We start from the raw sequence: 26,134 nt of genomic DNA, 5'->3' as shown, positions 1-26,134 counted from the left end.
CCTCCCTCACCGAAACCCTATCCACGCCCACATGACCGGTCCCCCCGCTCTCCGGCCAATCCCGGCGCCCCTCCTCCCCTTAATCCTGCCCCCTCGTCCGGCGGCAGCCAATCACCACGCGGGTTACACCCGCGTTGAGAGCCCGCGTTCCGCCTCGCCGTGCGGCGATGGCCGGCGGGGCCTAAGCCGGGACGGCGGCCCCGGGAGGCCGCCCCGCGCCCCGGCTGAGGGGAGGGCGGCGATCCCTGATCCCTCGCAGCCCGTCCTCCGCCTGCACCGCAGCGCCGGTGCCACACGTAGGGCCTGTCCGTAGGGACAGCTCGCCGCGCCTCTCCTCAGACGCCCGTTCCTGACAGGAACTCAAGGCCTGAGTGAGAAGCGGCCGCAATCTCCTCTTTCAGACAAATCCGTCACGCTTCTGCCAGCGCCCGTGAACTTCCCGCGCGCGGGGCTTTCCCGATCGCGGTGCGACGCCGCCGCCCTCCCTCCCGCCGGCGGCGGCTACGCACTAGCGCCCACCCACCATGGCGCCGGCGGGCGCACATCCGGGTACACCTGGGCGGAGCCAGGGTTGGGCGAACCCCGCCCTCCGCGTCCATCCCGCGCCGCCGATTGGTCGGCGGCAGCGCGCTGCCCTCGCCCGCCCCCTGGTGGCCGCGGGGGGCGCGGCGGCATCGCTGGCGGAGCGGCGCGGAGCGGCCGCGGGCGCGGGGCCGGCATGAGCGAGCTGCGGCAGCGGCTCGGCCGGGAGCCCGGCGGGGCGCAGGAGCCCGAGGATAAGGTGGGGTGCGGGCCGGGGAGCGGGGCGGGGGAGCCGGGCAGCGGGGCGGCGGCGCTGCGCGGGGATCGGCGGTGGGGGGGCGGCGCGGGGCCTGCGGCGGGCTGGCTGCGCGGCCTGTAGACCGCGGGGGGATCCTCCGGCTCCTCTCGCCGGCGCCGGGGCCGCTGCTGCGACCCCCGTCCTGCCGCGCACCGTGCGCGTCTGCCTGTGCTCTTGCAGCGCCTCGGGGGCCCGTCGCTTGGGTTATTTGCCCCCCCCTCCCCTTCCCCCCCCCCCCGCCGACAGCCCCAAAACCGGCCCCGAACGAGCAAAGCCCGGCCTCGGGGAGAGTTTCTGTCCGTGGCTGGACAACCGGTCCCGGATTCCGCCTTCTAGAAGCGCGGAGATCTGGGCGTAAACTGGTTTTATGGGGTATCTCAAGTGGGGGTTACAAAACCCCGCAGGTTCCCTTAGGGAAGACTTTGGTATCTCCTAAGTCATCCCTAAGTAAATACCCTTCCCTGCAGTGGGGTGCGTGGTCTCCGTCGATAGTTTAATGAGGTTTAATGGTTGCGTTTCTCCAAAGAAGAGCCGTGACAAGAAAAGCTGACTTTGTTTTCCTGTTATGTCTCTTCTGTTCCAAACCCAAGCGCAGTTGGATGCTCCGAGCTTGGCAGTCGCTCTGTGAGTCATGTTGTCACCCTTGTCATCTTTACTCCTGCGCCTCCCCAAAGAGGAAAGGAACAAGAGGAATAAGCAGTCAAGAAAAACTTTGTAAATAATGTTTGTGGGGCCACAGAGAGCAAAAACTGGAGGGAAGCGCGGTTCTTCACTGCGTTGGTGTTTAATGCGTGTGTCTGGGGAGCAGCCCCGTACTTGTCCATTTGCCCTTAGTAGCATCATGTTGAGGTTTCCTCTGTTGATACATGAAGTACGCAATTCAGAGAAGCGTGAAATCATCAGGCAAGAGAGCTTTTTCAATTTAAACGTCACATTTAATGCTGTTTTGAATGCCGGTTTAACACCTGCTAGGAGCTGCGCAGTCAGGTTTGAGGAGGCTTGATTGTTCGAGGAAGATTGATTGTGCTGATGTGATGAGAGAGGGAACTGGGACAGAAAGCGCTGACAGCATCGAGAATGGGTTGCCTTGATGTAGATCGGAAGTTTCTGCCTTTTTCGTAGCTTACGTGAAGCTGCGTGACATCCAGATTTACTGACCTCTATTAAGAGAGCAATAAAATGGCTCCTGTTTTGTTGTTGTGCATAGGGCAAAGCTGTTATCTTCTAGATAAGTACGTTTGTCTCAGTTGGAATTTACTTTGCAGCAGAAAATCTTCAGGGACTTTTATATTCCAGAACTTTTGTGGGAGTTGGAAGGCGTCCCTCAGCGACCTGGAAGGACTAGTACTGCTTAACCGGTATGCAAACAAACTCCCTTGGCCACGCTGTGATCTTGCTTTAGCTACTTGTGATGTGTTTCTAAAGAAGGTCAGAGGGCCGCTATTTTGAGTGCAATCTTGTTATGGCCAGGCAAGTATGCTTTTTACATATAACGAGCCTTCTGAAGGGCTCCTCTAATGGTATCTTTGAGTCAATGACTTGAAGCATCCTTACTAGAGAGAGGGAACATTTATGTCATACTGCTCACCCTAAAGCAGCTCAAATGAATTGCAAGAGAAAAAAAAGAAAAAAGGAGAAAGAAAAGATGTTTCCAAGCAGTGAAGAACAGCTCCTCTGAGGTGCTGAACGAGACGTCTCTTAAGAATAGAAAGCCGTTACGGGAGACAGAGAATTTCCCCAAACTGTTAAAATCAAGCCTGGTGGGAGGTTACCTGGTAACAGTAATCCTGCCATTAGTAAAAGCCTACAGCGTTGTGCTTTCCGTGGCAGCAGACAACAATCTTTCCTCCCCTGAGATCAAGCTGTTGTGTTTTTAGTGTTTGGAAAATGCCTGGCAGAGCCTGGGAATAACATCAGTAGAAAGCTTAACGCAGGAAAATTGCTCGTGTGCGTCCTATTTATCGGTGGTCTTAGCCTGCCCAGCGCGTTGCCCGCAGGTGTTGCTGTCAAGAGGGGAGATTCCCGTTTCGGCTTTGTCATTCCGTCAGCCTTGCCAAGAAAAATAATTTAGCAATGCATATTGTATTCTACAGAAGTCCTTGTGTCTTCTGAAAAGAGCTCTTGGCATATTAAAAGAAACGAGTTAGAATGAGTTGTAATCATCAAGGCTGGTTTTAAGATTAGACCCAGAACGTTGTATTTTGAACTTGTTCCCACTTTGCTGTTTTGATAATGGAAAGAGAGAGGCTGGTTTCACTTTCTGGTCCTCTAACCCTTGCACAATGTCACAGCTTTGATGTTTTCCTCCCCGCTGGCACGGGGCAGTGCTTATAGCTGAAACTGTGCTGCTTCAGTTGAGACTGTCGCGCCAGAACATTTTAAAATTGATTTTTGTTAAAACTGTTGTGCAACACGCAATCTTCGTCTCAAAGGGAACAAGGCAACATCTGTTTACTCTGCTCAGTGAACTCCCTCTGATCCCTCCAGTGAAAAAACAGGGAAACTCGCACTGATGTTATTTGTGCTTGGTACCCATTTTCTTAGCCCAGAGGACTTAGATGCTGCCAACTGTTGCTGTTAATGTGTAGATATCTGAGATGAGATGATTGAAACAGGTTCTACTTTCTTGTTACCTTACAGATCCCGTTTTCCCTTGGTCTTTGTAGGCTCGTTCCGTTGCTTTGTAGACCCATTCATTATCTAAAACCGGAGGTCAGTGCCTTCTCTCCTGTGTTGTGCGCATCCCATGAAATTACATTTTCTCTTCCAGCTTCCAAAGAGAACAGGAAAAGTGCAAAAGAGAATTGTTTCACGATGCATGCAGAGCTCCTGAACGCTTCTGCTGGTTTAATGGGATTTTAAAATCGTTCCTCAGTAGGGGTTTGTACTTCGTGTGACTTGACAGTGAGGACAGAGGGTTTTTTCCTTTTCTGTCCTTCTTTTGCTAGGACATTGCACTTGTAGTTGTCTGAAACCCAGGGGGCGTCTCGGACATCCCACGGCCTAGTCCCATGGAAGGGGAGGAGGGCAGGTCTATTTAGAGGCAGGCTTATCTGGGCTGCAGATCACACCCCTGCGTCACTTGTGGCTCTGTTTACCGACCCCTTTGTCACTGGCAGTCAGTGTCTTGCTGGAAAATACTGTCCCTTTTAAGAGAGGTGGCAGCTGCAAGAGCAAATGGAAGCGGCCCCTGCAGCCGCTGTGCTGGCAGGCGTTTTTGTGCAATGGCCCACGCAGGTGAATTTTTCCACCATGCAGCATTCGGCACCTCATTGCACCCACAGCAGCCAGGGATGCTCATTTCTTATGGGAAAAGGGGTGATGGTGATTGCAAGAGCATCGCTTTACTGATACAAGGTCCCGAGCAGGCATGAAGTGTGCAAGGGTGAAATGTTTCTGTACTTAGGAAGGGTTCAATGATGAGGACTCTTGTTTTTTCCAGCCCAGCTCTGCAGTGGACTGATGATGTGACTTTTTATCTGGCTACATCTGTATCGTGTGGTACAAAAAGTGAAAGACTGTGGCTTCCAAGCCTCATGACTTCTTGTGCCTAGAGACATTTTGCAAGGCTTCCCTAGTGATCTAAAGTGCTTTGAAGATGCTGAGCTAAGTAAGTGCCAGGTATTTGAATGCCGGTGCTGACAGGTAACTGTCCCTTAGGTCTGCTTGGGAGGGTGAAGGGTAGATGTGAACGGCTGCCTGGTGTGTGCTGGAAAGGATGCAGCAGCTCCGATTTTGGTGTTTGGCTTGGGAGAAGGTGCAGGACGTAGAGAAATAACAGTGCAGGCGCTCTGAAGGCTTAGGCAATTTCAAATCCTGTTACTTCCCCGGTCACAGGAGAGCTCCTAGTAGTCGGGAGTTTGTGATAACAAGATGATGTTCTTGTAGGACCAAAACCAATAAACCACGGCACTGATGCCTCTCTTCATCTTCATCCACGATTAAGAGAGGCAGAAGTACAAGTCCGCTTTCAGACCCGCCCCAAAGGCTTATTTTTTTAATAGCTCTTAATATTATTTTAGGCTTGATACCAAGCATCAGTTTGTTTGGCTTCTGCTGAAGCATGAGCCTCATTTATTCCTGAGAGATGGTAGCAATCTCAAGGTCTGATGTGAGAATACATTTCAGCCTTCCTTGCTGTTTGATGCTCAGCTTTATGTGAGCCTGCCAACAGGAGGGCATTGTTATCTGTTACTGTTAATTTTGGTGGTGAGAAATGGACTGATTGCATTTCTAATGGAGCTCATTATAACCGGCTGTCGAATTTAATACCTTCGCCAGCTTCTGGCCTGCCCTGGAGCTGAAGAAAGAGCTGCAGGCTGCTCATCATTTCCTTTGGATGGTGTTTGACTTGACCACTACTCCTTCCTGCAAAATGCGCAGGCTCTCCTTTCAGCTGCCCATTTCCTTGCTCATTTGTGGCGATGCCAGAGAAGTTTGATCCCAGGAAGATTTTGTCATTTTAAGGGTTGGACGACTCCACCTCGGGCTGTGAGGAGGTCCTGTCCTTCCCAGTCTGCATGGAGCTGTATGCAGCACTGGTGCATGATAGAGCAAGTACGGAGATTCTCAATGCTCAGGTTGAATCCCCCAAAGGCACATTGCTTTTCTGTTACTCAGCCCTTTGGATAGTTCAGAGCTGACTTCTGTTTTCTATCCTTATTTAATGACTAGATGATTGATTTCTGCCTGGTCTGGAGGGCTACATTCCCTAAGATTGTGTCTCTCTTGGCAGTATCTGAAAAGTCGCCGTTACCTCCAGGCAGATGGCTGACCTATTTTCTGAAGTGTTCTTGCTGAGTCTTGGTGAATCTGGGAGCTTCTTACCGAGTTTCCTCTTGCCGCTCCAGCGGTCTGTCCTCGCTCCCGACTGCATCTTGTTATTGTGTACAGGAAGGTCAGTATAGCGCAGGGTGATGGAGGGAGGCCGTGGCACATCCACGGCTCCCGACAGATATTCGTGCTGTCTTTGACCCCCAGTTGCAGGTTGAGGTTGGGGCTCTTGCTCAGCGCTCAGACGAGCTGTTCTGTAAGCGAACTTATCTCTGCTTGCGCTTCCGAAGCCGTGTTCTTGCAATGATATGCTGGGGGTGATTCATGTGAACGGAGGGATGTTTGGTGCTGAGAGGAGGGAAGTTGTGATGAGACATTTGCGTTTCTCTTCCCAGCGGGGAGAAAAACCAAGGACTGATTGTGCTGTCCGTCAACCACAATACCACACATTAGGTGGCAAGAAAACCATTTTATCCTCCTGCCTGCTTTAAATGAGCAGTGATGCGCAGCGGGGGTAGACTACCCTTGGAGATAAAACCTTTAGGAAACCAGCTTACGTGAAGACGCAGTGTTTCCAAGCAAATCCATATTTCCTTTCTGAAAGAAAAGAATACTGCCACTTTTCTTTGTATTGACCAGGACGCATCTGCAGGAATTTGGGACAGAAATTATTACTGTGCTTGTCAATAGCTCTATTGTTTTCCCCCCAAATGTGGTCTGTGTTAGCATGTGTCCCTCCTGGTGATCTGCTTCACTTGAGTTTTCTCTGATTTATGTTTTCCAGGATTATAAAGGACCATGAAGATTCATAGAGAACAAGTAGTGTTAGTCTGTAGGTTTATGATGATAGCTGGGACTTCAGAAAACTACTGATTTGGGTTCGTCAGGATTACATCTAAACATCCTGGGCCAAGTCTTACATGGCTCCTTTCCTTGATTAGTTCAAATAAAGCCAACGGGATTGACTGGTAGAGAAACGTGAACAAGATTGTGGTATCACCTTTTAGTCAGCAAATTAACTAGGCTGGTAAGATTTTTTTCCGATTAGATTTTGGAAAAATATGTGTAACTCCAGGGGAGGGGAATTGAGGGTCAGAAGCCATCGGCCTTGGCATGATGCAAGCTCTCATTTTGGAGAACAAAAATAGACTTTTTGTGCACTAACCTTCCAATGCAAACAGTGTACCCGTTGTTGCGGAGCTGTTTGTTCTCCCTCTTGTTCTCACAGGTCTTCCAAATAACAACAGATCGAAATGTCTGTGCGGAATCGTGCCGACGCAGCTCCAAGCTGGGGCAGCCTCTTTCAGACACCGATTCCTAGAGGCGCTTTAGGAGCTTTGCTTTCTTGTTTCTGTACGTGTTCCTCTGTCTCTGTGGGGACAACAAAGTCTGCCGGTTCGGTAAATGCCACGATAGGAGAGGGATGCCAGTTAGATCCAGCAGAACCCAGCACTGAAGCCTTTCTCCAAAACATCTCTGTCACATGTTTCAGAGAGGGAGGCAGGTTCCTACAGCTAAGAGCAGTAGGAAATTCTGGGGGAACGCCAGAACCAGCAACCTATTTTTGTGCTCTTTTGTATACAATAGCTTCTCGAAAGGACTTGGAGTCATTTACCTTGATTTCTTGGAATAAACAGGCCCCGGAGTGGGTGCTGTGCTGGGGGCCAGGCAGAGGATTAGCTTGTGCCGAGTGAGTCACAGGGATATGCGACTTCGCATGAATCATATTTGCTGACACTGAGATCAGGCTCTTGTATCAGACTGTTGTTCTGCTAAATGCAAACTGTGCATACCTCCGATCACATCCCACTGGCGAGCTGAGCTTGCTTGTGTTCAAAACAAAGCGGGCAGCTTTGGGAACATGAGATGGCCATGGGAGTTTTCTTCATTATTTCAGCCACCGTGCAAACATTTCTGCTGTTTATCATGTTATCTGCTAACGGTCTCCATTTTTAGGCATGCCCTAATTTCTGTGCCTGCTTTCAACTGGAATATGTTTTTTTGGGATGGGGAAGGGAGTCCCATATAAACATAAAGGAGAATTGACCTTTGTTTTTTTTGAGACCACAAATCAAGCAGTCACCACTAGATGCCAGCTTGGTGGGATATCTTGATGGAGGGACATGAGAACCTTGAATTTAGTTGCCCTGCAGATAACTTCACAGCCCAAGCAGTTCAAGCACTTTCCCCTAGACCAGCATCAGGACATGAGCTACCTTGTGCCCACTTGCAAAAAGCCGGTGCTTTTTTGGGACCTTAGTGCAAATCAAGCCTGGACACTTGTTTGCTTCTTCCTTCTAGTGTTACTGGTCTCCAAACATCTCTCTCTTGTTTCACCCATCTGAGCTTGTAAAGCTCTACAAGAGAATATCCTATAATTAGGGAGTAACGGGACGATTTTTTGCCTTGATGTCACCTTGGTGGATCTGTCAGTTTTCCCGGACGTAGGAAGTAAAACCACTTTTGAAAAACATTGAGATTTTCACGACTGAGGCAGCTGGGTTTGTATCCATTAGACTAATTATATTGGCCTTGATCCTGCACATGTGCTCAGAGGTGAGAATAGTAGAGGCTTTAGTACAGTTGGTCCCTGTTGTTCTAGCTGTCAATTTTATTGCCTGAAAAAGCAACTCTATTTTTCTCTTCAGCAGTGTATTAGCATTTTCCGTCACAGCTTTTTGTTAAAATCTGGCAGGAAGTCTAAAAAAAACAGCGCCTTGCTTCAAGAAAGGTGCACAAATAATGGGATTTCTTGAACTAATTTAATCTACCAGCATTGAATATTTAACTGTATCTCTGTATTGGGCAGAAAATTTTTGGCAGGGAGATAGCTGACTTGTTTCTATGACAACTGAGATCATGTCATGGATACTTGGGCAAAAAAAACGAGCGCTCACAGCTTCCGCTGTGAGAAAGCCATTTAAAATGTGAGAACAAATTTCTTACCACATGCTTGCAGGAGTTAAGTTGTTCTAAGACAACTCATTTCTCCGTGTATCTTTCTTTAGGGTGATAAAATATTTGTTCACAAATATTTTGTGAATATCAGTTTAGACCTACTGATTTCAAAAATCAAGCAAACTGATTTCAAACTGATTTCAACAAGCAAGTAGGTATCCGGCTTTTTTCCTCCATCTGCTCTGGTTCATCAGTCAGGAGAAACAGACCTCAGAGATCTGTGGGTTTTACTCTTTCTTCTCATCATGACTTGTGCAGAAATGAATGAGTTAGGATAAAATGTACGTTGCTATTTTGATTTTATTCGTGCATTACTTATTCCCTTGCTTCTTTAAGAAGCCTTCAATAGTGAGATGATAAATTGAAGAAGGAGCACTGGGCTTGCCTACAGTGCTGGACAGGCAGATTTGCACAAAAAAGAGCCTTTCAATTTAATAACTCCATGTTGGTAACAAAAGCCAGTAAAAGCTACTGCATCTGATTGCGTTTTAATAAACCTAATACTTATCCTGTAAAAGACATGGGAAAATAAAGACAGATTTCAAGGTAACGAGAGGGAAAGTTTGCTTTGCTTTTACTAAGGGGTTTTCATTGTTTCCCAGCTCTGCATCGTGCAGGCAGATTTCTGACATCCTGGCACACGTTTGCACCGAGTGCTCTGCCCTCCTTCTGCCTGGGAGGAGAGAGGCAGAGGGAATGTCAGCGACTGAACTAACAGGAAAAATTGCTGAGGGAGAGGTATGGTAAGAGACTATGGGATAAACACAGCTGGAGACAGCTACGTCCCGGTGCAGGAGCACCGGTGGAAAGTGGTGGGATTGCTGAAAGGTGACGGGGCTGCCTTTTCATTTGTCTGGGCAGCGTCTGGTTCAGTGAGACCCTGGTGCAAGATGGAAGCTTTTACGTACCGGTGTTGTGCTGTGTTGGTTGCTGCCTCAAAGTCATAGTTGGTTCAGGCATGATCAGCTGTATGTGATGATCAGCCTGTGGCTAAATAGCTTTGATTTGAGGAAGAACCTGAACAACGACCAAAAAAAGGCACAAAAAAGGTCCATGGAAGGGTAAAGGAGAGAGTAAGGTCTAGTGGCTGGGAAAGGAGACAAGTCACGATTTCTGGGTTAACTTGCTGCAGGTCTGAGTCTCTCCAGGCTTTTGTTTCAAGGGCAGAAATAGGAGAAAACAGCACAGAAGAGGCATCAGGAACCTGGTGTTTCTTAGGGGAGCAGCAGAATCGGTGTCAGAATACCATCTGTTAGATCCAGCTTCCCTGAAATGCTGTTTGTACTGGCATTGTGGGAGTCTCTGTTTGCAGTCTGTGGCTTAACACACAGCCCAAACCTGCCCCTTGCAGTCACAAGCTCTTTGCAGAAGCACTGACTCTGTAATGAGCTTAAATTATCACCGGCGATAGCCCTCGGCGAGCATCGCTCACTGTCGTCTGTGCCGCTTTGCGCTCTTTGCTCGCTGCTGCAAGCTGCTTTGCGGAAAGCATTGCTGTCTGGTGATTATCCTGCGGGGATGAGGATCTGTCTGGCTTGGTTGGAGGACTAGCGAGATGGCAGTGGAAACGTGCGGGAGGGTGTTACCGAGGCACTGCCACAGCTGGATTAAGTAGCCCAGACCAGGGTGCATCACGCTCAGGCTTAAACAAGTTATTTAGCACCCCACTCAGCTGCTTAAACTGGTGATTTGTAGGCTGATGGTTGCAATTTGCATAAAAGGTATAAAAATAGTGTCAATTACTGAGTCCTCTCCATAGCCTATATCTGGCACAACGTCCTATATAATCCCAACGCTCCGTTTGAGAGAGAGATCTGAGTAGGGAGAGCTGATTCCCGACTCTGCTCCGTTGTTTTCAAAATGAAGATGTTACAATGTGTGTTAGCCCTCACTCTGACTGGTGATTTCTTCCATCAGGGAAAATGTTTTCTTCCACCTCCCATCAGGCTTAAATTGAGCAAGCAAGACATGTGGCAGGAAGGAGTCCTACATTTGATGTTGAACCCTAACAACGTCCCTTTATCTTGACAAACCTCTTGATTGCCTTCTTTGTACTCTCTGGAAATAACGTGGCAATGTCTGTTGGAGCTGCGGGTACTGCGTGGCCGTTCCACAACCTCTCCTGTTGCCCCTGCTGAGGATGAAGTGGGGAACAGCGGGATGCGTGTGCCGTTGGACTGATCCAGTGAGGCTGTGCTCCTGCTTTTGGAGACCAAAACACTTTGCAGCATGAGGTTTGGTTTGGCGTTGCACTGAAACCAGCGGATCAGGGAACTGGTGATGTGGTTTACATCAATTTAGCTGCAACGTCGGTGTCAGTGCAAGAAATCATCGGCTGGGCTACGGCAGAGATCGGGACTGCCCGTTCCAGCCGCTGCTAGATTAGCTCAGTTGCAACATCAAATTCCTCTGTCTCTTGAGCTATGCAGTTGCTTTCATCCTTCATGGTCTTGGCCAGGAGTGGAAGGGAGGAAGGCATCAGTGCTCTTTCCCTTTCTTTTGGTCTCTGAGCACTTTGCGAAACTTCTGATCCTCTGGCCTACAGGCAAGGAATAATTTGCCTGCTTTGCACTTAGCCTTCCAATGTTAGTGCTTTGGGGAATAAAATGCAGGGATGCTGGCTTGGATCTGCTTCCTCGTTTCGATGCTTAGTCCTTTTATTGCATGGCCGGCGAGCCTGGGACTTGCATGAGATGGTGGATACTTGGATTGCATTAGAAATTCTGCTTAAGGTTTTTTGTTTTAGCCTATACAGATGATGGTGGTTGCCCTAAGTACTTAAGCACTTCCTTGCCCAATTGATTTGAATTAGTCACATTAATTTTTTTTTTTTTTTAGAAACATGGAACAAGAGAAACAAAGCCCCCATTTCCTAAGTGTAATCTAGAAGACCAGAAGGAGAAACTGAGTTTGGTCAGGCTGGAGCTGAAGCTTTTCTCTGTTGTTTAGATTGCTCACAGGGGAATTCTGCAGAGAATCCTTTTCTTGGAGAAAGCATAGAGAAAGCATTGCAATGGGAAACATAGACCGTAGCTAAATACAGTGCACTGATTTCCCCAAACCTGCTCAAGAACAGGGCCCCTGACCTGTGCTGTGCTATAGGATTCATGGTCTTCAGGGAGTTTTATTATTTCCAGTCTTTTTGCCTGCTGCCATTTGCAGCTGCCTTATGGATTTGATCTTTTGTGTGGCCCCAGCTAAATGGCACTAAATCTCTCTTGATGTCCAAGGGACAAGTGGATTTTACAGGTCAGTTAAAAAACAGCTGAAGAAAAAGCCAAGTTGCATTTCTTTGCCAGCTCTCCAAACCCATGGGAGTGCTGGCAGAGGATTTGCTTTCCTCTTCCTTCCCAGTTGATGGGAACGGAAAGAAGCGAGCATGGAGCAAGGCGAGGAAGAGGCAACACGGGGTGCGACTGGTGCGATGGCCGGTGCTTCGCTCATCCCCGGAAGACGTCTCCAACAACACCGTCGTATTTTTAGCTGCCTCCACCTGACGGTATCTAGCTGTCCTTGTCTGTTTTAAGAACCTGGCCTGCAGCCATTGACACATCACAGCTTGGGGAGTAATTATCTTTTCCTGCCTTAAATAAAGGAGCTACTCAAGTCTTACTGTTCCAGTGAACTACAAATACCCCTCGATCTGGTTACACCAAACCAGTCCCAGCGGATGCTTGTTTTGGTGGGGGTCCCCCCTCTCCAAGCATGGGGCAGCGCTGCCTGGGAGCCCAAAGGGATGAAGTGGCTTTGTTTGCAGAGCTCCCAGCGTTTGTCAGCTTGGCTCCCTCCTTGCTTTTCCTGCAAACATGCTCTCTTTTCCAGGAATTTTAAAATAGCCCGTGGTCTGAGGCCAAATGCATGGGCTCAGCCTGGCCTGATGCACAAGCGCTCCCCAGGCAGTGGCGTTTTCCTCCCTTGTTTCAAGGACCGGGGAGCGGGGTGGAGCTCTGCCGCTGAAATGAAGGGCAAAATGTTGACGGTTGGATTCGTCCTCTGTGCAGGAGCTGGACCTGAGGAAAAAAACTGCCGCTGGGGAGAGGGCATGGCACTGCCCGGGAGCCAGGAGGTTGTTTGTAATCCTTTTCCCACCACTGGCCTGGTGCAGAGCCTTCAGTAACCTCCTGCCTCACCTGTGTTAGGAGCAAAGTCCTAAACACAGGACTTTGCTCTGAGCGAAGTGCTGTGCAGTACGGGGGGCGGGGAAGCACGCGTATTTCCTTCCAGTACATCAGGTTTCTTCTGTGGCCAGAGAGGATGGTTGGGCCTGAGCGATAAGCCATGCTCTTCCTCTTCAGCTATTTGAGGATGGGCTCGGTGTTATTTTTAGTGCCTGCATGTAAAGTCAGCACTTGAAAAGTCTGGAAGCCTTGAGCCTGTCTACTTGGAGGCCTTTCTTTCTGTCTAATTTGGGCAGTGTTGCATACTTGGAGATCTGCCTGGGGATTGGGAGATCCTGTACAAATTCCTGCTAACGAGCCTGTGTCCCTTACGTGTTCGCTGCACTTGGAGATACTTATTATTCAACTATGACGTGTCTTTAACTGTTCAGAGGGAACAGATCCTTTTCTGTGGCTGCTGCTGAGACTGATGGACAGTAAAACCCATCATGTATGTCACCTAAAACACTTGATGTTGTTTCTCATGGGTATAACCCCATGTAATACCCAGAATATTTTCTTTTCCTCTTTCTCTCATGCAGAAGCAGAGCGGTGGTAAGTGTCACATCCAGTGGGCTGGTCTGAGTTTCTTCAAAGAGTGCCAGCACTGTGTCTAGTAAAGCTCCCTGCCTCTCTTTAACTTGCAGGAGTCAGAGTCTGAGAACAAGCTAGATGGAGAGACAGCATCAGACAGCGAAAGCAAGTCCGAATTTGGAGGATCGCCCCCGGTGCCGACATCGGATGACACTCCAGAGGTCCTGAACAGAGCTCTCTCCAACCTGTCCTCAAGGTAGCGCTCACTGAGCATCCTTCCCCTCTGCTGCCAGGGCCCCTGCACCTTCACTGCAGCTTTCCTAGCCTCGGCGGTGGCTGCTGGAAGCTGAAAAAGCAGCTCTCGGAAGCGCTGCGCTCTCCCTCCCTGCCGTGCAAGCAGGAAGGTGCCCCCACAGGAAACAAGATGATGGTGATGCTAGCAGGGAGAGCAGAGCGCAGCGCTCAGGGCTGCTCTGTGTGGGAGAGGACTGGTGGCAGAGCAGTGCGGTGGGAGGGCCGCCTCGCCGCGTGCTTGGTCTTGGCAGGTGAAAAGAGGCCGGGGTGGGGCAGAAGACAGTTGCGTTTAGCTTTGACGGCACTCTCAGCAAGGACTTCGACTGCCATGGTTTTTAACCACTAGTGTGACCTACTTCTGCAGGAATGCATGAGAAAAACATGCTGATAAGGACAAGATTTAAGAACAAACCAGGAATGTTTTCTACAGACTGCTTTGGGGGAAAAGCATCTTATTCCTATCACGGGAGAAAGTGTGTCTCCTGTCAGGATGGGAGAGGCTCAAGGCAGGATCTGTTGGAGAGTACCGAGGGTACGACACTCCAGGGCCCACGTCTCCTCCTGAAAAGGAGTGCAGAGAGGGGTAATGGTCCCCATTTATTTGAACTTATCACGCAGCTTGTCCAAGGTGTGGGAAACCTGAAGCAGAACAGGAACAGACGCTCTCCTGTCCCATTTCAGTGCCCTTGGAGGTGCTCTGCGCCTGGCTAACGCTTTCTGCATTTAGTGAAATTCATAGCAGGGAAAACTGAGCTGAGCTGTAGCCTTGCAGCTGCTGCAACCAGGCCTTCATCAGTGGATGAAGGTCTCTTTGCAGCACTGAAAGGGAACTTGGGGTTTCCAGGGCTCAGTTTCCTTCCTGTGATGTGCAGCGAGCAGAAGTGCTGTCTTGCTGCCTTGCTCTGTTTTGACTTTCTCTAACATCTTTCCTTCTCTGTGGCCTAGATGGAAGAATTGGTGGGTAAGAGGCATCCTCACGCTGGCAATGATCACCTTCTTCTTCATCATCATCTACTTAGGACCCATGGTCTTAATGATGATAGTAAGTGCTCCAGAGAGATGCCCTGACGTTCACAGCGATGGGGGGAAGGTTGCTGGGACCATTGCTGGGCTGGGCGGCTCAGAGCCTTATATTTTAGAGGCCCTTATTCAGCTTGCTGGATTTCTCTCTCCGTGGAGGAAAGCTGGAAGGAATCCGTGACCACCTGCCCTGGCAGTCAGCATTTGGCTGCAATCGAAACTAATACAAGGGGTTGTTAGAAACCTCCTGCAGAGGAAAGGGGAGGGAAAAACAACATGGTGAGCTTCCCATGTTGGATTACGAGACTCCTGCCAGACTGATAGCAACTGCTAAAGTGTCTTTTGCTCTGCACATGCATGTTTTTTATCTCCTTGAGGAAAGAGATGTTTAACCAACATGTATTACAGCTTCCAGATGTCTTTTTGTGCAGGTGATGTGTGTCCAGATCAAATGTTTCCATGAAATTATCACTATTGGCTATAACGTGTACCACTCCTATGACCTGCCGTGGTTCAGGACGCTCAGCTGGTGAGTAAGAGGGCTGCTCCCCTCTCCTGGCTTATGTGCAGCAGTAACGCTTCACCTCATTGCAGACAGGCAGCAAAGGGGATCATCTGGCTACCTCCAAACCAGAGACCCTGGGACTGCTGTGTGTTGGCCACTGTCATGTGTTAGCAGCTCTTGTAAAGGAAAAGCCCCCACAAATCTTGATAGATCAATACCTTGAAAGAACCTGTATTGATAAAGTTTGTCCTGTTGTTAATGAAGCGCGGAGATTTGAATCCCATGATCTGCGCAAGGTACGGCATTGGCAGGCGGCAGCGCTTAGAGATGGACATGGCTGCTTGGGTGGGATGGGGGTTTTTAGGTGGTTGTGAAACAGGGCTGATCATTGGGACGTAAGGGCTGGGGAGAGGGCAGGAGCAGCGCTTGCAGAAAGCACAGAGCGGGTGCTTTTAGGATGCCCAAGCTCGCAGAGGCCTGTTGAGGAGTGCCACCTAAAGGCAGAAAGTCTTTGTGCATCAGAAGGCCAAAACCGAACCTGGATGGTGTGATCCATCGCAAAGTGGCGCTGAGTGATGCAGGTTTAAATGAAGGTGACATTTCTAAACTGGGGGCAATAAAGTTCTGGCTGCCACTTGAAGAAAGCCTGTTTGCAGTGTACCAGAACAATGTAAAGACCTTAGGGATCAGTCACTTTCTGTGTTTCTCCAGAAGCCTTGTAGGGTTCCTGCTAACGAGCATCTGCATCCTTCACAGGTACTTCCTGCTCTGTGTAAACTACTTTTTCTATGGTGAGACTGTGACAGATTATTTCTTCACCCTGGTTCAGAGAGAGGAGCCCCTGCGAATTCTCAGCAAATACCACCGCTTCATTTCTTTCGCCCTGTACTTAACAGGTAGAGACCACATTTTCTGCTGGTTAATCTTGTCTGGGCTGGAGGGAAGAAATCTCCTTGAACTACTCTTGTCCTGAGTATTGTGTCCAGTGCAGTAGCCGTAGCAAATTATCTCTGCTCTTCAGTGATGCTGCAGCTTGGCTGCATGGTTAGAGTAGTGGTGGCAAATCTCTTACATGAGGCTCAGTAGAAGAAAACTGCCTAATCTGTACGGGACAGCCAGGCTTGATTGTTCATCTGTCCAAGTGCTACTTGTAGGTAAAGGTATTTTGTGACTTCCCAAAAGTAGCACGTTTTCCTGCTCTACATTGCTGCTTTCCTCAAGTAAAGAACCTAAAGAGCTGTGGAACGTCACGGAAAAAAAGTATTTCTTTCTGTTGAAGATACATTCCCACCGTTTACTTTCCTTCTGTCTCTCATCAGGTTTCTGCATGTTTGTCTTGAGTCTGGTGAAGAAACACTATCGCCTCCAGTTCTACATGGTAAGGTTAAATGCAGGGCCTGGCTGCCCCCACTTGGAGGCAGAAGAATGAATAGTGTAGGCTGCTTGAAAATGTTGTGTAGAGGAATACATGTCAGTAGATGCTTCTGTGCTGGTTGTGCACTGTAACGCTGCCTGGAAGAAAAGTTACTGTGAGCAGACTGTATTTTTAGGAAAGTGTCTCTGACCGAATTTCCCTGCAAACATGTATTCTCTTCTCTCTGCACTTGTGGATGCTATTAAGAAACTTCCTGCAAGCTGAGAGGCCTGCACAAGGCTCTTTGACTCTTGTACTGAGGGTAGATGGCCACCAGGGTTAATTGGCTATGATGTCCCCCTTTTCCCAAACATCAGTAAGGCATTGCTCGTGTTTGACCATCGACGCAGCTCATTTTGCTTTCCAATATATTCAGCACTCAGGGGTATGGCTTGGATATCTATCAGTCTTCTGCTCTTCTTACATAGTCAGAAGGCTGAGCAAGATATATGGGATAGGGGTGGGCTAAAGAGCATTTGGTCCAGCAGAAGTCTTCCCAATGAAGGTCACCTCTGGGCTTGAGCTGAAGAACATGCCCATAAATTACTATGGGTGACTGTTCCCTGCTCTTCGTGACTCTTGGTGTTTGTCATGGTGAAGGTGCATGCTAGAAATGCACATGTGCATGAGCCGTTCTCTGTCTGAGAGGTAGCTAACAGCATCTGATTTCTGCCAGCGATGCGTATGGGCAGGGTCTCTAGGCAGGCTGGACTGCATGCTGTCTTCTCTTCCAGTTTGGATGGACCCATGTGACGTTGCTAATTGTTGTTACCCAGTCGCACCTCATCATTCACAACCTGTTTGAAGGAATGATATGGTGAGTTGCCGTGTGTTCTGAGTTGCTTTGATTTCTGCAGCCTGAAACGAATGACCGTGTTTTGAGTTAAAACTGTTCTTTTTAAAAAACAAATGGCCAAGGAGAAGGTGCTTCCTGCGAGGGACCACCCTGTTCGGAATAGAAAAGCAAAAGATTGAGTGATACCTCAGTGACGTAGCACTTGCTTTGTGCTAATTGAACAGTATAGAGAGTTGTTGTAAAGAAGCATCTGAAAATTGCTGTGGGGTGCAGGGACCTTTCAGGCAGTGTCAGGCCTGTGTAGATGCTTTCTCTTTATACCCACACCTAGCGAATGGACGGGAAAGTGCTGCTCGGCACTTGATTTGGGGCAATGCCGTCAGCATAATGGTAGAAGCAGCACTGTGAAAGGAAGGAGATTGCAACCTGCCACCTTACTCCAGCTGCTGTGCAGAGGGGAAGCCCCTTTGGTGGTCCTCCCAAAACCAGCAGTGCCGGGAACTAATTTTGTCCGCTTTAAGATTGCATGTTCCTCTGCGTGCCACAACCAGCCCAGAGTGCTTTGGGAGCAGCCTGCTTACAGCTAAAATGCAGCCTCTTCGGGTGGCAGAGGGGACGACTGTCTAACAGCGTGTCCCGTGTGGCAAAAGAAAATGTGCTTAAAACAGGCCATTCTGGGTACCCGACCTGCTTTTGAGTCCAGAGCACTAGAGTGATTCCCCAGATTGCCCTAGGAGCTTCAGGTGGTTGCTCCTTGCATTGCATTGGAGGGGGAGAGGTTGATGTGATGGCACTGCAAAGTGTCTTATGAAGCAGCTGCTCATTTAGTTAAGTCTTGGAGTTGTCTGATCTTGGCACTTCCCAATGGTTTGATTCTTCTCCCATCTAGGTTCATCGTCCCAATTTCCTGTGTGATCTGCAATGACATCATGGCGTACATGTTCGGGTTCTTCTTTGGCCGCACCCCACTCATCAAGGTTCGTAACACTTTGGTGGACAAACCACGCATTTTGGCTTCTTTGGGTCTTAGTCCTGTGTTCCCTCATCTCCCGTTTTGTGGCTTTTTGTGGGTCTGAAGCAAGCCTCCAAATTAAACTTGATGTGTGTCCCAATCTTTGAGGCTGTGAAGTGAAATGAACTGTTTCAGACCGAGATGTTAATGTCAGGTTCTGACCAAACACTTACTTGTTGGTTATTGGCACCAATTTTTATTTGCCTCAGCAATTCACGAGCGAAGAAGGGCTGCATAGGTGTGCAGTGGTGTGCGGAGATGTACGGTTTGTAATTCTCTCTCTCTCTCTTTCTCTGGCAGCTCTCCCCAAAGAAGACCTGGGAGGGTTTTATTGGAGGATTTTTTGCCACTGTTTTGTTTGGATTGCTGGTAAGTAGCAATCATGGTGCTTCTTTCATTGGTCTTTTCCCTTCGTAGGGTGACAGAGTTTTGTCTAAAAAATGCAGTCAAGCTGTAAGCTCTTCCTGCTCCTGTCAGAGACTTCACATTTTCCTCACTGATCAGGATTTGAACTGGTCCATGGCTGTGCTTTGTGCTGCGTGCAGATCCTGCAGATGGAGGACGTTGTTAGTCCCTGTTAGACCCTGTGACATGTTCTTTACAATAATTGTCCTCGAAACTTTCTCCTGCTGCTGTTGGATGAACGCTGTGCGTCTTTTCAAGGGCTGTACTCTTGGAATTTTCAAGGGAATTCAGTGCTCTTGGAATATTCTTATCTGTTTTTATGATGATCTCTGTGTCAGGTTGTTTCCATCCTCTCAGCCAAGTGGTGCAGCCTGTCTCAGCCTGTTCGTACGGGGCTCTGATCACTGCTTGCTGAACAGATGCACTTACTAAACGAAAATGCTTACTTTGCCTTTAGCCAATTACTGCTTCTCAGGAGAGTAATCTTCTTAATGAAGCTGGGAGTGTAGCTCCCTCCTCGCCGTGTGTCCTTGAGCAGCCTTTTCTCTTGAGATCAGCTCTGCCACATTACTCAGGAAAGTATTAACCCTGCTTTCTCTTGGTGCGTCTCTTTTTCTCTCTCCTTGAAGCTGTCCTACGTGATGTCTGGGTACCGGTGCTTCACCTGTCCGGTGGAGTTCAACAACGACACCAACAGCTTCACGGTGGACTGTGAGCCGTCCGAGCTGTTCCAGCTACAGGAGTACAACATCCCCTTGGTGCTGCAGTCTGTGGTGGGCTGGGTAGGACTCTCTCTGTTTATTGGAGCTTATTTATTGCGATAGGAGCACCAACAAAAGAGATCAGGGCTTTATTTTGATGGTGTTTGAAGGAACATGACAAGGGATGATCCAGAAAAAGGGGGGGAATTTAATGGTGCTCCATGTTGGTTGAAGGCCCAAAGGAAGTGTCCCAAGTCTGGTGGGACATTAACCCACTTGAAAACCAAGAGATCTAAAGCCTGGAGAGCACAGAAAGAGGAGCAAGTGGTGGACGGTGCTATTCTTGTTGAAAATCCTTCTCTGACACGGTTTTCTTCCTGCAGAAGACAGTCCGGATGTACCCCTTCCAAATCCACAGCATCGCACTGTCTACTTTTGCCTCCCTCATTGGGCCATTCGGAGGCTTCTTTGCTAGTGGATTTAAGAGGGCCTTCAAAATCAAGGTGAGGATGGTCAAAGTAATTTACATTTTACAAAGGAAAGAGTAAATACTTGCTACCACTCTGAGCAGTCCCTGTGCTCCAAGGAGTGGCAGGCTGTGAGCTTTGGGAAGGGAGAGAAGGTTTCTTCAGTCACAGATAAAATGCTGGAGCAGGATCTCGTTTTTGTGACTGAATGGGGAGAGACGTTAACATTTCAACTGTGATATTCTAAACCCTGCTTTGGTGCAGAACTTGAGGTAGAGGAAGAGAGACTCGGTCAGGAAATTTTGCAATCTGAGGCTTCCCTTGATCTCTTGCAGGCTGGTTTACATATAAACAGTCTGTGTTCGGTTAAGATGCCTTGAAAGGCAAGACAGCGTTGCAAGAGAGAAACGTTAGCCGCCTTTGACTTTTGAGTGACAGACCTGAGTTAAGCCTTGATGTCCCTCAGGCACTGGTAGTCTTCATAAAGGCGAAACTTTTAAAACCAGGCAGAGATTAAGTCAGTCGTCTGACTAAAGATCTGACTTAAGTCAGTCATCTGACCTAAGATCAGTCATCTTAGTCTGACTTTTGCCTTCTGGGAAGAATTAGAGCACGGGTATGAGCGTCGTGCATGGAGGTACATAAGCAAGTACAGGTAATGGGCATTTGAGACTGCTCAGTACAATCCCCTCTGCTTTGCACAGGACTTTGCCAACACAATCCCAGGGCACGGAGGTATCATGGACCGCTTTGACTGTCAGTACCTGATGGCTACCTTTGTTAACGTGTACATCGCGAGCTTTATCAGGTATTTATTGCTTTGCGGTGAAGTTTGGGGGCCCTGTCAAACTCAAGTGACATACAGGCTTGTAATAAGAGACAGTTGTTCTCCCCGTTAGATTAACACCTAAAAACGTAAGACAAAGAAAGAGAGGAAATGGGAGGGTTGAAGAAGGGAAGCATCTTTTAGCAGGGTCAGGCAGAGCTGGAAACACAACCCCCATTTCCCAAGGTCTGTTATTCCAGTCTCTCTGAAACTCCTCCTTGTCCCTTCTGCATCCCTGTGAATCTTGAGCAGGATTTCCAGAGTTGAACGAGCAGAAAAATAATTTTGTAGCATTAACAAGTGTTCTGTAGCCAAGCGTAGAAGAAAGTCTGTAGGTGCATAAAAGATGTACTGAAGGAGTTGAAGAACTGTCTTTGTGTGGCTGCTTTGATTTTTGAGGGGGAGCATCTGCTGGTGAGGGAAGATGCACAACCCTCTTGAAAGAGATTGGGTTTGGGGTGGTTTTTTTGTTTACCGTTCAGCATCCTGTGCCTTTTGAATCCATTTCCACATCTCAAATGGAGTTAAGCTCCCTGGGTAGAACTGGTGAAGGAATGGGCAACATGGCTCTTTACTTTAAGCCTATGATTTTGATGAAATTGCACTTGGGTTCCCAGATCATTGAGATTTAGCAATGATGTGACTCATTAATAATGATGCTTTTGTGTTTCAGAGGTCCTAACCCAAGCAAACTGATCCAGCAGTTCTTAACCTTGCGGCCAGACCAGCAGCTCCACATCTTCAACACGCTAAAAGCACACCTTGTTGACAAGGGTATGTTAGGTAGTTTGGAGGACGCATAGACAGCCGGGCGATTGGAACAGGACTGAAAACAGACAAGCCTCCTCGAGGAAATTCCTGGCTTGCCTGATTTAAGACAATAACAAGGCCTCATTTCACTGTAACTTTTCTTTCTTTCTTGGTAAATGTTTGCATTTGTGGGTTTTTTTAATAATATATTTATATCGCTTTGGTTCAAATGAGCAAATCTTGGGTTTATAGCGGAAAAGGAGTTAAGGCTTGGAAGGACTCTTGGGTAAAGTAAGAGGGTACAACTGTCCTCATGGTCTGTTCTTAACCTTCGATGCACCTGGGCAGAGCTGAACTTTTCCTGTGAGTGTGTTTATGCAGGGAATACGCAAAGCGTTGTCCGTACAACTGCCTCTGCGCGTGGGAGCCAGCGGGGAAGGTGAAGCCGTGCAGCTCCCCTGGCCGTTGTGCCAGGCTGCGTTCACGATGGCGGCTCTGGGGACCATCGCTTTCTGCGGTGGTAACTGTGAATGCGATGTTAATTTTCCCAGAAAGCCACGTTTATGCCTGTGTGCAACCTCCTTGCAGACTGCACGGTGAGCACAAGGCTCTGTTAATTGAAGAGGATCTTGTACTAATCCAGCCACGTTTCCTCTGCCCAGCCAGGCACGTGCATCTATTTTCACTTGCTGTTTTTTGCAGTGCCTCTCATATTCCCTCCTTATGGCTGATATTTTGGCAAATAAGAGTTTTATAACCGATTAAACCAGAAATAGACTGGGGACAAGGAGTCAAGAAACTGGTAGTTGCTTGTGGGAATGTGGGAGGTTCAAATTGCTTCAAAACTGAATCAAGTAAATAGGTTTTAAAGAACATTGAAGTTTCATTGAGTAATTCCTGCCAAGTAAGAACAAGCCTTTAAATAACTTGGTTCATTTTTACCCCATCAAATAACCTTTAAGAAACACTGAACCACACTTTTTCATTTCTCGATGGTTGGAAACCCCGCACTGGGATATTTCAACCGATTTGGAGAGCAGTTTCCAACTTGGTTTTTTTCTGAAGTTTGCTGGCTGGGGCTCCAGCACCCCGCTGGTGCTGTCAGCTGGGTATTTTGTTTTTCTTTCAGGGATCATGTCTATCACCTGTTTGTTACTTGAGTTCTAGATGTCATGCTGCTGAGTTTGTCATGGTCGATGTTGCATTTCAGTCTGGGTTCATTTACCTGCAGGCTTCTGTCCTGCTTCGCTTACTAAATCCTGTCATAAATAGTTTGTAATTAATAGTTGCAAATTTTATCTAAGTACTTTCTTTTATTTTGCCATACTTTTTTATTATTTAAAAATGAGAGCCCTAAAGATTGTAAAACTTTTTTTTTTTTTTTTTGTGATCAGATAGTGAAAATATCCCCAGTTTACACCTTATGCAATGTTCCCAAACACAAGGTGACTCTGATTTTACTTCTTTCCATAGTTTGTGCATGGGAGAGAGAAACTTTACCTTATTTTAACCTGGGGAACGAGTGACAGGGAAAGATAATGCAGAAGTACATTGCTGTTTTCAAACAGTTGCTGACATAAACCTTATACACAGACACCCCCCCCCATGGAGACACGTACACGCTGCAAGCTAGCTAAGCGTTGATGGAAAATAAAACACCTGAAAATACTTCGTAGTTCATACTCCATATTCTGATTCTGCCATTGCTTTCATTTACCCTGAGCGAGCGAGAGAGCGTGTAAATACATTAACAGATACCAACTCTCTCATGTTTCTGTAGGACTCTTTCTGCGTGGTAAGCTCTGCTTCATCTCCCTAAACAGGAACCACAGGGCAGAAGTTTGTGCCCATTGTACTGCAAAGACAGGTATTTGATCGAAAGCACGGATCGCAGAGAAGAAGGGTCTGTTTCCACCAACTATTTTCAGCACGGTGCTGGCAAAGTTGCTGGCTTCTGGCAGGAGGCAGGACTGCTACGACGGAGCCAGTTCAGGATTGCATTTGGTTAATGCCAGTGGTGTACCGAGAGGCTTTCCTGGACTAGTTGTGGAGACTGTTCCCTTCCAGCTTGAATTAGGCAGGGATTTATTTTCTGTCGACTTAGAAGATATCGGTCCAAGCCCCTAATTGGAAAACTGGAGGGGAGAATTAAGGTGCTTCCATCTTGCTTTGCCCAGGGAGAATATTTGGTCTGCGTTTCATGACAATTTGGCTGAGTTTAGCTAGGCAAAGGCAGGGCACCTGCAAGGAGTACCCGGGCTGGGAATAGCTGTGGAAGTGACAGGGTTTTGTGTAGTCCCTGAAAAGCAGTTTGCCCTGTGGGGTGAGACAAGCTGGTGCTTTGCTGGATTCTCCCTGCCCGTTGCCAACATCTGCCAAAACCCCTCGTAGTGCACTGTTGGGTCATCAGAAGAAGCTATAGTGTTGATAAATATTACAAAAGTGTTCTGCTCTTTATATTAAGAATTTTCTCATATGGGTCTTTAGTTTCCTGCTCATCTTGCTTTAAACCTTTTGTACCTCTTTAGTTGTAATTAGTGGGGCAAAAAAGGAACGCAAAGCTTTTCTGCATGCTTTTGATTTAAAGTAGCATTTGGGCCTCTTTGAAGGGTGTAGTGCTGGCTGTGGACACTGGAGGGCAAAGCAGCCGCACTTAGGGGCTTCCTAGGGCTGGGGGAGAAGCAGCAGCAGTAATGTGGGTGGGTGCCTTTCCTGGTGAGCCCGCAGCTTTATTCTTGCTTCCTTCCCAGCAGTGCAGTTAAAGGGTGGACTTCCAAGCCTGTTTTGATCCTGAAAGATAAAGCTACGTGGAAAGGGTTTAGCATCCTGCATTGAAGCTTACTAAACTGAATGGGAACAGCGCATCCGTTTGAGAAATGGAGGAGGAAGGGAGGGAGATGGGGGTTGTTAAGGTTGTTTGCAAGTTGTACAGCTGATCTTGCTGAGAAATACTGGTGAGCACTGTCGCGGGTCCTCTGTCGGGCTGGCAAACCCACTTCTACACCGCTGGTATGAATCTATGTGATAGCACTACTCCGCTCTTAGCGACAGCGCGCTGCCTGGGGAGCATTTGGTGGGTTTTCCCATCAGCCCAGCCTGTGAGTGGCTTTAGTTTGCCATAGATATTTCAAGTTAGACTTAGAAAGTTAGGGGAAATGAAAAGCTGACGTTACTGGCTCTGGCTGTCCCTAAAGGAGTTAACTGTGATGCCAGGGATGTGTAGGAAGACATGTTGCGCCTCTTTTCATTGCATTAAGCCGTGCAGGACCTTGGTCATGCTGCAGCTCTCGTAAGAATTTAGGTTTGGAGGGAGGCTGACGTAGCTGGTGCTGCTGGAGAGGCCAAACTGACACCAGGGATGTCTAGGTGAGGCGATGCAGGCTCACGTGAAGTTTCTCCAGCTGCAAGGCTCGAGCTCGGCATTGCACAATAGCTTTTGTTCACAGTGGGCTCCACGACCGGAGAAGTTCCTCCTGCTTGTGCCCACCAAGAGGGAAATAACTGTGAGAGCAGATCAGTAAGGGGGGAGGTACTGTATCAGCCGGCGTGTGTGCTTGGGTCAGAAGGAAGAGAAAAGCAGGATTTGGCCAATGCGAAGCTTGCGAGGGTATTTCTGCTGCCTGGCAGGGGACAGGCTGGTGTGCAGACCACCTCTTCACGAGCGGTCACTGCTTTTCCAGTTGGAGCGGACAGGGAGGGACGTGAGCGTATTTAATGAGCACAGGGATGGCACATGCCTAGAAAGCTGCTTTTGCACGGCGTGAGAAGCTGGCTGTCCTGGTGAGGTGACTCTAAGTGTTCATGACGTTTGTTTGCTGGTGGGTGATTCAGCGATATGGGTTGGACGCTGGTTTGATCCACAGCCTGAGCAGGCACGGCTGGGCTAGGTCTGGGTAGACAAGCACTTGGCACGCTCTGATAGGAATTCGCTTCTCCAAGGCTGGTTGTAGCCCAAATTAGTTTGCAGATCGGATGCACGGCCAGACCGTGGCCTGCAGTGCTCAGCGAAACATCAAAACCTGGTTTCTGCATTCAGTATCATGTCCCGTGCCCATCAGCATGTATTATTTAGATATTATTCGGGGTGATGGGCCCAGAAGTCTGCTGACACTGATCTGAAGGGGCAGCCATTGCCTGGGGTTTGTGGTACCCTGTGCAGCTCACGAAGCTGGAAATCCTGTAGCATCAGCGAACGCTTGGCACCAGGCTGTGAAATGCCGGTATCTTCTGTTCCAAGGTATGTCTCCTGTTCCCGATGTGTGCAACGAGTTCCCCCGACTGTGGTTGTGATGGGGTCCTGGCATCTCTTCCTTCCCCCGCCTCCTCTGACCAGCTTTGTACAATATGAGGAGGACAAAGCTGTGTCGAAAGCATCCGCACGGCCCATCCAGACCCTCCTGGGGACAGGCGTTTGTCACAAAAAGCATCGCGTGAAAGCTCCTGTGGTTCCTGCCCTCTGTAACCAGCCACGGAGTCGCGTTTTGTACTGCTGTAATCTTTGTGTGCTCCTGTTCTCCAGACCTGATGTGTTTCTACCATCTGCTTCTTTCTCTGTGCATCGTTCTTTTGATTAATGTTTTAGCTACACATGTAGAGCTGCCTTTCTTTGACTGAATGTCCGAATGTGATATATTGTATATTTTAAAGTATTTACCCTATTTATATACTATATGTTACTGTTAAATAAATATAAGTTCCATTA

The 26,134-nt window shown here is 48.3% G+C and overlaps 1 protein-coding gene across 2 annotated transcripts; it reads left to right on the top strand.

Moving 5' to 3' along the window:
• The first annotated feature begins 408 nt into the window (after positions 1-408).
• On the top strand, positions 409-26,134 carry CDS2 (CDP-diacylglycerol synthase 2). Of its 2 annotated transcripts, none has more exons than XM_075523567.1 (13): positions 409-549; positions 13,356-13,498; positions 14,482-14,578; positions 14,988-15,085; positions 15,818-15,957; positions 16,381-16,439; positions 17,210-17,292; positions 18,161-18,248; positions 18,584-18,652; positions 19,318-19,470; positions 19,773-19,892; positions 20,561-20,664; positions 21,356-26,134. In XM_075523567.1, the coding sequence occupies exons 3-13, from the start codon at positions 14,522-14,524 to the stop codon at positions 21,483-21,485; spliced, it is 1,101 nt and encodes a 366-aa protein (XP_075379682.1). In that variant the 5' UTR covers positions 409-549; positions 13,356-13,498; positions 14,482-14,521; the 3' UTR covers positions 21,486-26,134. The 2 variants fall into 2 exon arrangements, with proteins under 2 accessions (XP_075379682.1, XP_075379681.1); XM_075523566.1 differs by lacking the exon at positions 409-549 and adding an exon at positions 629-781.

The sequence above is a fragment of the Mycteria americana genome, chromosome 23, assembly GCF_035582795.1.
Source record: "Mycteria americana isolate JAX WOST 10 ecotype Jacksonville Zoo and Gardens chromosome 23, USCA_MyAme_1.0, whole genome shotgun sequence".
In the NCBI taxonomy this organism is placed as follows: domain Eukaryota; kingdom Metazoa; phylum Chordata; class Aves; order Ciconiiformes; family Ciconiidae; genus Mycteria; species Mycteria americana.
Note: the sequence above shows the minus strand (reverse complement) of the source record. Positions and strands in the feature narration are given on the sequence as shown.

Coding starts and splice junctions, on each gene's coding strand:
- CDS2 (XM_075523566.1), top strand. CDS start 719: ATGAGCGAGCTGCGGCAGCGGCTCGGCCGGGAGCCCGGCGGGGCGCAG. Junction 782..13,355: donor CGCAGGAGCCCGAGGATAAG/GTGGGGTGCGGG, acceptor TTTAACTTGCAG/GAGTCAGAGTCTGAGAACAA. Junction 15,086..15,817: donor TGGTTCAGGACGCTCAGCTG/GTGAGTAAGAGG, acceptor CATCCTTCACAG/GTACTTCCTGCTCTGTGTAA.